The sequence below is a fragment of the Telmatherina bonti genome (assembly GCF_933228915.1).
Source record: "Telmatherina bonti genome assembly, chromosome: 19".
NCBI lineage: Eukaryota > Metazoa > Chordata > Actinopteri > Atheriniformes > Telmatherinidae > Telmatherina > Telmatherina bonti.
In genome coordinates, this window is record NC_136617.1 from 17,274,546 (window position 1) to 17,285,994 (window position 11,449).

The 11,449-nt window shown below is 36.6% G+C and overlaps 2 protein-coding genes across 2 annotated transcripts in view; both read left to right on the plus strand.

Moving 5' to 3' along the window:
• Positions 1-2,280: 2,280 nt before the first annotated feature.
• On the plus strand, positions 2,281-8,802 carry cndp2 (carnosine dipeptidase 2). The gene is made up of 12 exons (XM_079258846.1): positions 2,281-2,509; positions 3,280-3,357; positions 3,668-3,811; positions 3,957-4,119; positions 5,364-5,452; positions 6,756-6,956; positions 7,086-7,170; positions 7,298-7,458; positions 7,558-7,722; positions 7,857-7,998; positions 8,290-8,437; positions 8,616-8,802. The coding sequence occupies exons 2-12, from the start codon at positions 3,298-3,300 to the stop codon at positions 8,680-8,682; spliced, it is 1,425 nt and encodes a 474-aa protein (XP_079114972.1). The 5' UTR covers positions 2,281-2,509; positions 3,280-3,297; the 3' UTR covers positions 8,683-8,802.
• Positions 8,803-9,820: 1,018 nt separating this feature from the next.
• LOC306769941 (uncharacterized protein) overlaps positions 9,821-11,449 on the plus strand; it is a gene marked incomplete at both ends in the record, with an annotated part of 10,610 nt that continues 8,981 nt past the window's right edge. The window contains 6 exons of the mRNA XM_079258708.1: positions 9,821-9,904; positions 10,079-10,112; positions 10,189-10,301; positions 10,454-10,600; positions 10,793-10,950; positions 11,159-11,449. The exon at positions 11,159-11,449 is cut by the window's right edge and continues 709 nt beyond it. Coding sequence (XP_079114834.1) covers positions 9,821-9,904; positions 10,079-10,112; positions 10,189-10,301; positions 10,454-10,600; positions 10,793-10,950; positions 11,159-11,449 — 827 coding nt within the window. The remainder of the gene's footprint in view (positions 9,905-10,078; positions 10,113-10,188; positions 10,302-10,453; positions 10,601-10,792; positions 10,951-11,158) is intronic.

Genomic DNA, 11,449 nt, shown 5'->3' on the forward strand with positions numbered 1-11,449 from the left:
AAGTGCACGCTGTAGTCCGTGCTCGAAACCTCAAGTATGGCATAATTACAAGAAATGATCCACTCAGGTTAGTTCTGGGTTCATGTAAGAATGATTTTAATCTAAAATTAATTATAAGGACTTTATATGGTCAATGCAAACTGATTTACTGTTTGTAGACTTGCTAAATTGCTTTGTTTTGTCAAACTGAAAAAGATTGTCATGAATGCTTGCCTTCTATAGATTCTTGATTGAATGCCACTACAGCAATCGTGGCAATTCTCAAGATGCAATGGCCAGTGTCAGCTACTTGGTCAATCCCTCAAGCTCCAATTTACCACCATCCATCATCTCCAAAGGCTTTTATGGTGTTGATTTGAAAATAGCTAAAGGTCAGGCATGTTGAGCTTTTTCAATAAACTGCAATCAACACCTTTCTTGATCAGTTTTGCTGGAGTAAGATTTTTCAAAAGTTTTACGATGTCACATTTGCCAATTTAATCCAACAGATCATACTTATTCAAGTTACTTTCCGACATACCATCAGCCCTTGCAGCTGCTCCTTGGCCATCCTGTTTATCTGGAACTGAGTCTACAGCCTCTAGATCCAGGTGCAGTGCTGCTTGTTAACTACTGTCTGGCTTACCCACGTTCTGCAAAAAATGCTCTGGTACTTATTCATGAAGGGTGAGTATGACGGTGAAACAATTGTAAAGTTATTCAGGTTCAGCTATGATTATGTGCCTCTGTCTGCAGGTGTGCCAATCCCAACGATCCAAATGTGTCGATACTTCAAGTCAATGACCTTCCCAATACTCGTCATGTAAGACGCTTCGTTGTGCGAGCCTTCCAGTTTATGGATCAAAAGACAAACCTTTACCTGAACGAAGAAGTAAGTCTAAATCATTTGAAATTTTGGCTTCATGTCAATACTTAGAGAGTACACGTCAGTACTTGGAGAATACAATACTCTAAATAATGATGGACAGGATGATACTTATGTGAAGAGTCTTAAAGTGGTCTGTATGATCTTTTCAAGAAACTCCACCGGCTCTAAAACTCAGTTTTCCATAAATTTAATCTTTTTAAATTGTAAAGGCAATCTGTGCAACAGATCTAATTTCATCTATACTGTATATGAGACTCTTTATCAAGACTTTATAGAAATTTTTAAAAGAATAGTTCTCTACTTGGATGATTTCTTATTCCCTTGCAGATCTATTTCATGTGCTCTGTAGAAGTTTGTAATCCAGCGGAAAAGAGATGCAAAGAGCAATGCTTTGATGGAAAGTGAGTCTCTAAAGATTTAATAAATGTTACTTTTTGTTCCTCATGTCTAACTAAATGTTTTTCTTCTAGGCACCATGAGGATGTAAACTTCTGAAAATAAAGTTTTATTTTTATAATAAATATACATGACTGAGAATTATTTTAGAATGTCTTTAAATGAAATGTGATGTTTGTGAAAGGCATGTGCTATGACAGTAATGGCCTTCTGAGGATAAAATGTTTAAAGTGCCTTAAATTGAAGCCGCTACACTTGAATAAATGGAAAACCTATTTTTTTGTTTTGTTTTTTTTTAAAAAAAAAACAAAAAACTAATTTGTAACTCATAGTTTACTGTCTTGGGTGACATAACTGGAAAATGGACTGGTTTGTTATCCTGGTATATGTAATCCAGCCATCTTTGGATTTTAATGCTCATTTCATCATCATCCAGAAGGCTGTCTTGTTTCAAAGTAAGCACAAGTCCAGATTGCACAAAGACACAAAATGAATGTTATCTACTAATTAAACTAAAAATTTAATCCAATTTCTCATTTTTTAAGGGTTAACATTTGAGTTAGAACTGATCATTGTTAGGGTTTTTTTCCTGATCAAGCATAATGAATATTTATTGTAGTTATATGCATATATATTGAACTGATTTTTGTATATTTGTTTTATCATATACGTAATTACAACAATTTTCTTATGTATGCAGAAATTTACAGATACAGATAAATAAAATTTAAAAACAGAATTCTATATTAAAATACAATTTCCGCTGTGGTCCTTTGATTTTAACTGAGGTTTGGTGCCTCTATTTTTAAATAACCGTATTTTTCTTTTTTTTGGCGGTTATGTTATGAAAATATAAATATTAAAGACTACATTTTGCTACAGTGACCGTAATTATTTTTTAAACTTTTATTGAATTGACTCTGAACCCATGAATGGTCCAAATATTGAAAGACACTTGGATGAACATGACGAAGCAGCTGCCGGTGACCCACAATCCTTTGCGCAATCTACGCAAATGGACTTGCAAATGTGCTGAACTGAACTGTCTCCGTTTGCATTTACACGGAAGACTAGCGTTTTGTTTTTAACTCTGAGCTGACATATTTGTCACTAATTAGTAAACTATTGAAGTGTCTCATCGGATGGCAAGAGCTGCATGTGGACATCAGCTGTACAGGAATAAATATAAGCTGAACGGTTATAGTTTGCTCTTTCGTTCAGAGGATTAGCAAACTATCAGCAAAGGTAAATTCAGTCTTTGTCATGTAAATTCAGTCAGATTTGTCAGCCAGCTAATGTTACAGCTTTATTACTAGTTAGTAACTTGTTAGGTTATCTATTTAGCAGGTCTATTATTTACAAGCGTATTAAAATTTTACAAGTTATTTCTGTTTCAATACCCCCTGCTTAGTTTTTCATAGTTAAGGTCTGATATTTTCTTTGTACTAAACATTTAATCTAACAAAAATGTATAGCTTTTCTATAGGTGAACAGAGATATTTGCCATCCTGCAAGAGTTTAATTAATGGAACATTTTCCTGTGATGCCTTGAAGCTCACTTCATAGCCTTTATATAACTGCAACTGTGAAATGATTTCATTGAACTTCAGTGACTGAACCTGTGAAGCATCTTAAATGATTGACTGTATGCCTTTTTTTCTTTTAAAAACAAAACACTATTAAATCCAATAAATGTCATGGTACGTAGATTTTGCTGGAAGGCGATTGAGACATTTGAATGACTCAACTCCCATCTGTTCCTTTTCTTCTTTACTCTTTGTCACACATATTGCTCCTAAAAGCCCATAAGCAAATTTACAAGGTAGTTCTGCAAAAGTTTAACCAACCCAAATTTTTGTTGTGAAACGTGCATATGTTGCACTCTGACCACTTGTGTCCATGACAGAAGCTGCAAATGGGCAGCTGTCAGCAGGTTTGCAGGAAGGTGTGGTCTTTGCCCTGTTATATTAGAGCTGGAGGTAATTTCACCTCATTCTGCTTGTCAAACCCCTCAGTTCCTGTTGTAAGGAAAAATGGCTCATCTCACAGCACTTTTCAAGTATATCGATGAAAACCAGGATCTGTATGTGAAGGTATGAACTTTCTGAGAAATATATTTGCTTTTCCTCTGTTAATTTTAATATCCAGGTAGTAAAATTATTCACAATTTTCTGTCCTTACACACTGTCAGTCACTTCCAGTGATCATAAATGTAAAACTGATAGACTTTATGAAATCAGCTTTAGTAACATGTTAACTGTGACTGTAAATAGCTTTCTGTCAGAGTTTCTGACAACCAACAGCTTTGACTGATTTTCTGGTCACAAGAAATGACTGAAATGTGTATGAGTCACACTGTTATCAGATCAGATATCAGAACTTTTCTGAACTCTTATTTCCCAGCGCCTTGCAGAATGGGTGGGCATCCAGAGTGTTTCTGCTTGGCCTGAGAAGCGCGGGGAGATAAAAAAGATGATGGAGATGGCAGCCAAAGACATTGAGAAGCTGGGGGGGACTGTGGAGTTGGTAGATATCGGTAAACAAAAGGTAGGTGTCTATTCGAAGTGTTGTGTTTCATTGTCCTAGTTTACATTGTTTCATTTGGAAAATCTCAAACATTTGCAAGCTGCATTTCCTTTTTCTATACCTGCTTTTAACCTAAACCTTTATTTACGACACTTTGTGCTGGCAGCTTCCTTCTGGAGAGGAAATACCCCTTCCCCCGATCGTTCTCGGGCATTTGGGATCAGATCCAGGCAAGAAGACGGTGTGTATTTATGGTCACCTTGATGTACAGCCAGCAAGCATTGATGATGGCTGGGACACAGAGCCTTTCACCCTTGTGGAGAAGGATGGTGAGCGCTAAAACAGTTTTTACTTTTGATTCGGTAAAGCTAAGAAAAACAATCTGTAATGTTACATACCTCATAATGAAACTGCATGACTGAAAGTCACATGAGTGTGGTTTAAAGATGTAAGACAAGATATAACAGGACTAACATTGAGGGTCCTGTTTCCAGGCTTCTGTGAAATGGTTGCATTTCAATTTCGTTTGGCTTGGCAAGCTGTTTGTTGCTTAGTAAAATAAATGGCCTGCAGGTATTCCTAAAAAAAAAAGAAAAGTGAGATGTAGAATTTATTAAATGTTGTATTTGTGCAATGACGGGCTTAAAGTGCAACATAAAACTAAAATCCTGTTATAATATATTTATTATGTTAAAAATGGGCAGGTCATTTATATTTATAGTAACATTATTTGCAGCAGCACAATTTGTAAAAGTCACAAAGGTTGTTTTCACCCTAATAACTAAGTTTAACTTTATATTAGCGCGATCTTTGAGCTTTTATCAGCTTTCTTCTTGCTGTCATATCAGTTTGTTTTATTCAAAGTCCAGCCCAGTTAGCTTGTTTTTTTGCATAGAGCTGTGTTGTCTTATCTGCAGGCTTCACACGTCAAGTTAAACCTCCTTTAAGAGAATCAGGAATTCAGTAAGTGAAGGATTTAACTGTATGAATTTCATGACGGCAGATACTGTTTCAGGATCTTTTGCTTTTTACTGTACATGATCTGCTGTGTGATTAAAATCCCTTGGCTTTGCTAAACTAAGTTGTTAACATAATTGTTTTTTGTTGGTGCAGGTGAGTTGTTGCAATCCACTTAACAATACACTAGAATGGTTTTAATCTCAACTATGTAGTACACCGGCAGACATTAAACCAGTCACTTTTTTTTTCAGTTGAATCAGACATCACATTGTGCCTTTTTTCCTCTTTTTTTCAGCATTTGTAAACTACTGCTGCTTAGACAGTTTTTGACATCTCATCACTTTTTTTTTTTTCTTGTGACAGTCAGCTGACAGAAAGTACCACAACTACTTCTCTTTGTCTTAATCTTCCTGTGACTTTTCTCCCTGAACATGCACTCCCTATCTTATCCCACATTACTCACCCAAAATGGGAAACACACATGGCATGATTGTGGGACCATGATTCTGTCATAATCATGAACTAAGTAATATAGACTGGTAAAGTTTCCCTGCCAAAATAAAATGCTTCAACTTCGAAAAATAGTCTGTAAAATGCTGTTTTATCTTTGCAGGTAAACTCTATGGAAGAGGGTCCACTGATGACAAGGGGCCAGTGTTGGCCTGGTTTAACTGCATTGAAGCCTATCAGAAGCTTAATCAGGTACAGCTATTGATGAAAAGTGAGATTTTAAGCTAATTCTATTTCTTGAAAAGTATAAACTTTCAGATACTGCTGACTCTGGGGTGCTTTGTAAAGCTGCCAGTGGATTTTTCTTAAATGAACAGACATCTCTATTCTCCAGCTGGCAGCTGCCATGATATTCAGGATTGCGACAGACCCTTACACACCATTTTGGGTTCATATCTATGTTGTCTTAGTTAAAAAGAAACTGAAACCTTATAAATGTGACAGTTTAACTTGGGTGCGGTTGGTGAATGAAAACATCGACCATTAATCTACTAGTGGAACTTTTTTGTTCTTGTCATAGTTGTTGATTCACACATTAGCTGCTACACAACATTGCCTGTGATATTATCACAAACCTGTCTTCACGTGTTCAGGCATTCCTTTTGGAGCTGTCCTTTTCAGGTACAGCTTCTAAATCAAGCAGGAAGTAATGTAGAAAAACACAGTGAGTGTAGTATTAAGTTTTTATTTGTAGGATCACTCACTACTCGTTCATTTCTCAGAACCTTGTGTTGTGTAAAATCAAAGTATTTAGCAAGATTTCAAATGCCAAACATCTAACTAGTACACAAAACAAGTACAACAATAAAACAATAGTACAACATGTGATTGCACTATGTAGGTCTTTATCTACATAATCACTGAATATAAAGTTGTCTTTAAGTGTTGTGAGACATCAAAACGTGATGAATTCAGGAGTTGTTTTTTTTTGTTTTTACAAGAATATAGTGAAATACAATTAGCAAATTCTTTAATCTTGCACAAAATGAACTATTTTTATCAATAAAATTAAGTTAAACAGATGACACAAAACAGTAACCAATAAGATGGAATAAAAATAGCTGAGGTAGCTACTTTATTATGAGGATAAACTTTTCAAATGTTTGATGGTTGTTCTTAGAAACCAATTATCACTGTGTTAAAGTGCACTGCTGATTTGCTTGTTCATAACTTCAGAGAGTTCAAGAGTGCTTATTTTGGTCAAAGGTCAAAGAATATAATTGGCAATAATGCTACATGGCTTTTCCAGATATTACTTATGATGTAATGATTCAACTGTGGTATCCCACCTGCATTTTGTTCTACCCTTTGGTAAAGATGAAGAAAAATAACTGGAGCATCATGTCACATTGTGACTTTTAATTAAAAGCTTTTGTTAACACACTCTGGAAGGTATTTCCCAGATCCGATGTCATAAAGGTGTAATTTTGCACTGTTTCACCTGCAGAGAGTGAGCAGGGGGATTTTATTCTATATGTCTGACTTCATGTTGCAGGAGCTTCCCATCAACATCAAATTCTGCTTTGAGGGGATGGAGGAATCAGGATCTGAGGGCCTGGATGACCTGGTGTATTCAAGAAAAGACACCTTTTTAAAAGATGTGGACTATGTCTGCATCTCTGACAACTACTGGCTGGGAAAGACCAAACCCTGCATCACGTATGGTCTGAGGGGAATCTGCTACTTCTTCATTGAGGTAAAATCTTGCTCAAGTGGTGTACATATTTTCAGCATCATCACTTAATTTTGTTATGCCATTGATGTACTTAAGCTTTTTTTCAGACCATTAAATTCCAGACCATTAAAAAAAATGCTTTATTTAAAGGTGGAGTGCTGCGAGAAGGACCTCCATTCAGGCGTGTTTGGTGGCTCTGTTCACGAGGCCATGACTGACCTTATCACACTTATGGGCAAGTGAAGCTGAATATTGCGGCAATAAATCATTAACTCATTTATATCCAGCCCTAGAAGCATTATGTGGTCATGAATTTCTTTATTTGAAAAGTTTTAAATTGAAATCTGACACTTTCTTTGCAGGTTCCCTGGTTGACAAGAAGGGGAAGATATTGATTCCTGGGATGTATGATGACGTGGCACCTCTGACAGACGAGGAGAAAAAGCTGTATGAGAAGATTGATTTTGACTTGGATGAGTACTGCAAAGATGTGGGAGTTTGTCAGCTCTTGCACGACACCAAGGCAGGAAAACGGTTATTTGTATTTCTTGCAAGTTTAAAGATGTTGAATCACTCCTCATCACTTATTCTTATTTTTCAACCTTCCTTATCTGTACTTTAGGAGCAAATCCTAATGCACCGCTGGAGGTACCCATCTCTTTCTCTTCATGGTATTGAGGGAGCCTTCTCTGAGGCAGGAGCCAAGACTGTTATTCCCCGCAAGGTCATTGGTAAATTCTCCATCCGTCTTGTCCCCGACATGGACCCTAAAGTCGTGGAGAAGCAGGTAAACTTAAATACATGAAGCTGAATTAATGGACATGTTCAAGTACAAAGAATTATAATAATAAAAAAAAGCATTTTTAAGAAAGAATGTCCCTTTTCCTCTTTCATAAATGTTTTTGTTTTTCCATTATTAAGGCAATTGGCCATCTGCAGAAGAAGTTTGCTGAACTGGGGACCCCCAACAAACTGAAAGTGTACATGGGTCATGGCGCCAAGGCCTGGGTCTCTGACTTCAACCACCCCCACTACATGGCTGGTCGAAATGCCATGAAGACAGGTACAGCGGCTGAATGATTACAGAATGAAACCGTTTGCTAACTATGTGTATTACCTTTAACCTCAGCGGTAGGTGATTGGGGTTTTTACACACAGATTGACACAAAAGGGAATTTTACAGTATCTGTGATTCTCAAACAGGAAAACATTAACAGTCAGAAATTCAGGTGGTACAAAAAAGGACTTTCTCCATGGGAGAAACTTTGTTCTTTGCTAATCATTCTGGATGTGACATGTTCGTACTTTGTTCTTAGTGACTGAAATTTGTCACCCTCTCTGTGTTGCTGTTCAGTCTTTGGTGTCGAACCTGACCTGACTCGTGAGGGTGGAAGCATCCCTGTCACCCTGACATTCCAGGAGGCCACAGGTCGTAACGTCATGCTGCTCCCTGTTGGATCTTCTGATGATGGCGCTCACTCTCAGAATGAAAAGATCAACAGGTTTGTAATTGTGTTGCTTCACTTCTTTTGATTTGTGTAAAGCAACACGCATTCCCATGTAGTGACTTAAAGGTGATATCAAAGTTAAAGAGGAACAAATATAAAGAAAAATTATTTGTCACATGCTTGGCTCTGCATGTTTTTTTTTATGTTGTCCTGTTTTTGTCTGAATTTTCAGATCAAACTACATTCAAGGAATCAAGATGCTGGGTGCATACTTCCACGAGGTTTCACTGCTGAAGTGAAATAATTATGTCTCTCCGTGTAACATGTAAAATATATCCAGAGCCAGAATAATTTTGGTACAACCTATCTACCGTAGTAATTGATTTTTCTACACATTTCTGACAATAAAATCTTTTTCTTCATAACAGTGTTGTTGTGTTTATTTAAAGAAGTTTTACTGTAAGTAAAATGAGCACTTGAACACATTTTTTTCACCTTGAAGATAAGTAGTGATGTATCCACTGATAACAGGTTGACAAAAAGTTAAATGTGTCTGTTTGCCTCTGAATAGTGATCCCAATGTGTAAAAAGTTCAGTCTAAATGCCCCATGCACGCAGAACCAGTTACTATGTGAAAAACACAAGTTTATATAGATATGAGGAAGTTAGCCTTTCAGTTTAATAAATATGGTGAAAACATTTGTATTGTAAAAGTTGTTACTCCTTTTTACAAAAACTACTCAATGGCTGTGTAATGACTGATTTTAACAATTGTGATATTTGCAAATATGGACATTTTACATCTATTTCTTGAAGCATCAACTTATGCATACGTTTGATAAATTTTATTTTTGCCTTGATTTGATTCTAATTCTAATTTTATAGCTGTATTTATTTGCGTAATGTAGTTTATCTACTGGATTTTCTGAAGTAAAGTTATGTTGGTTAGAAAAATGTTCATATTCTGCAGTAAACAGTTTTAAATTAATCAACTTCCATTTTAACCTGTATTGTTTGGCATTTTTTTTAAATTTGATGTTATACAGTTTAAAATAGTGAAAAATATTTTAAAAGATCTTGGTTTTGAGTATATAACTTATTTTATAAATCGCCGGGAATGCAGAAAACTGAGCGGAAACAGGAAGTTGCCTAGCAACACTGACTGTCGGTTTCCGGCGCGGGAAAATTTGTAAACAACACCGCGTTTCCGTTCTCGCTCCGTCAGCAGTAATATGCTACAGACATAGCTTGTTCTTCGTTAACTTACATCGTAGAGAGAAAAGGGATCATTTAATGCAATAATGTGTTGTTAAAACCCTTAAGTTAAATCCCCTCAGTTGGGAAAATGGAATCAGTAACGCCAGCTAGCTTTTGCATAACTGAGTATAATCGTAAAAGTAAATCAGAATGGTGGAGTAACTTTAGCTTGTTATAACTATGGATCGCTACAACGAGGTGAAAATTTTACTGAAAGGTTGGGAGCAGGAGTTTCTTAAACAGCACCAAAGGAAACCCAATAAGGTCATTTATAAGTATCAGCAACATTAAAGCAACATTATTGTTATTGTTAGGAAACGTATTAACAGGAATTGCGTTCCAGCTTAGTGTATTATTTTCATACCAAATATTACCTTAGTGTTGGTGCAACTTTGTTTAGGAATTAATAAAAGTTTATTAAAACTTTATTATTCGCAGGAGGACATTGATCTGGCTTCAGAGGAGACAAGGAGTGAGTATTGATCATAGATGCTAATGATCAGGCAACATGGAAAAGAGAGGATAAATACTTTGTCTTTGCGTTGCAGACTTGTACAAAGAGTACCGCAGTTTGAAGCAAGCCAAAGAGAGCAGCAACAGTGATGGAACCAGGGATCAGAATGGAGCTTCAGTCTCAGCTGAGCTTAACAAAACCCAGAAGGTCCTGAAATCAGTCTGTTAGTGTGTGTCAACGTGTGCATTTAGTACAGTTGAGTTTTCTCAATCTCTGCCAGTATTTTAGTTCTGATTATTTATCATTATTAAATCAGAATGGGCATTTGTCTGCTGTCTTTGCCTTTGTGTTGATTTTAGGAGTCAGATTGTTGGGGTGCACATCTGAATCGCAAAGCAATGCCAGTGCCGTCTCCCAGACTGACTTCCCAGGAGCGAGACAGTCTGAAGGCTTCTTCCCAATATTATGGGCTTAAGCTAAAAAACAACCTAGCTACACTTGGTAAGGTGAGGATCACCTAAAAACAGAAATATACAATAATAATAATAACAATAATAATAATAATAATAATAGAAATATAAATAAAAACACAGTAGTCCATTCATTATGTCAACAAAGAGAAAAGCTTTTGCCCTAACAACTAATCACAGGAATAGATCACCTTTTTTATGTGTTGTCCTCCCCCCCCAATATTAAAGGAGAGGCCTGTTTCACTGAAGAAGTCATGTCTTTCTGGTCGAGGACCTTTGAAGTTTTCAAACGATAAACAAACTTTGCAAACAAACCCCTCCAGTGTTAACGCAGCTACTGCAAGGACCAGAACTGCTGACCAGGAATCCAGTCTGTTTTCTCCAAGGTAATGGAAAGGGAAGCTTCCATAATGTTATCTGCACTCATAAATAACTATTTTTGTTAAAACTGTTGTTTGTTGTGCAATCTCTTCCCCCACCTCAACCCTCATTTTTACACTTCCATCTCATGTCAAACAGGCGCTTAAACCAAAGAACAGTGACTGATTTATATATTCTGTGATTCCATGTTGTTTCTTTTTATCCTTTCTGAAGAATGAAGATGCATCTGGGTCCTTTATCTTCAAAGACCCTCCATCCAGAGGAGCCTGAAGAGCAGTTTGAAACATTTGAACCTAAACCTGCAGATGCTGTTGGGAGTAGTAGCAATAGCACTTATACCTGCAATGGAGATACTAAGGACACTAGTTCTCCGTCCGCTCCCACCTCTTTAGATAATTCTCCAACCAGACCCTCTGCCCTTTTTTTGTCTCTTTCTCCCCAGCACACAGTCAGGACTTTAAACAAAGAAATCAAGACAGCAAAAATGTTGGATGAATTTGCTGG

Bases quoted from the DNA above. Each gene is read 5' to 3' on its own strand.
- cndp2 (XM_079258846.1), top strand. From the start codon at position 3,298: ATGGCTCATCTCACAGCACTTTTCAAGTATATCGATGAAAACCAGGAT. The intron at 3,358-3,667 runs GTATGAACTTTC...CTTATTTCCCAG, and splicing joins ACCAGGATCTGTATGTGAAG to CGCCTTGCAGAATGGGTGGG. The intron at 6,957-7,085 runs GTAAAATCTTGC...CTTTATTTAAAG, and splicing joins TCTGCTACTTCTTCATTGAG to GTGGAGTGCTGCGAGAAGGA.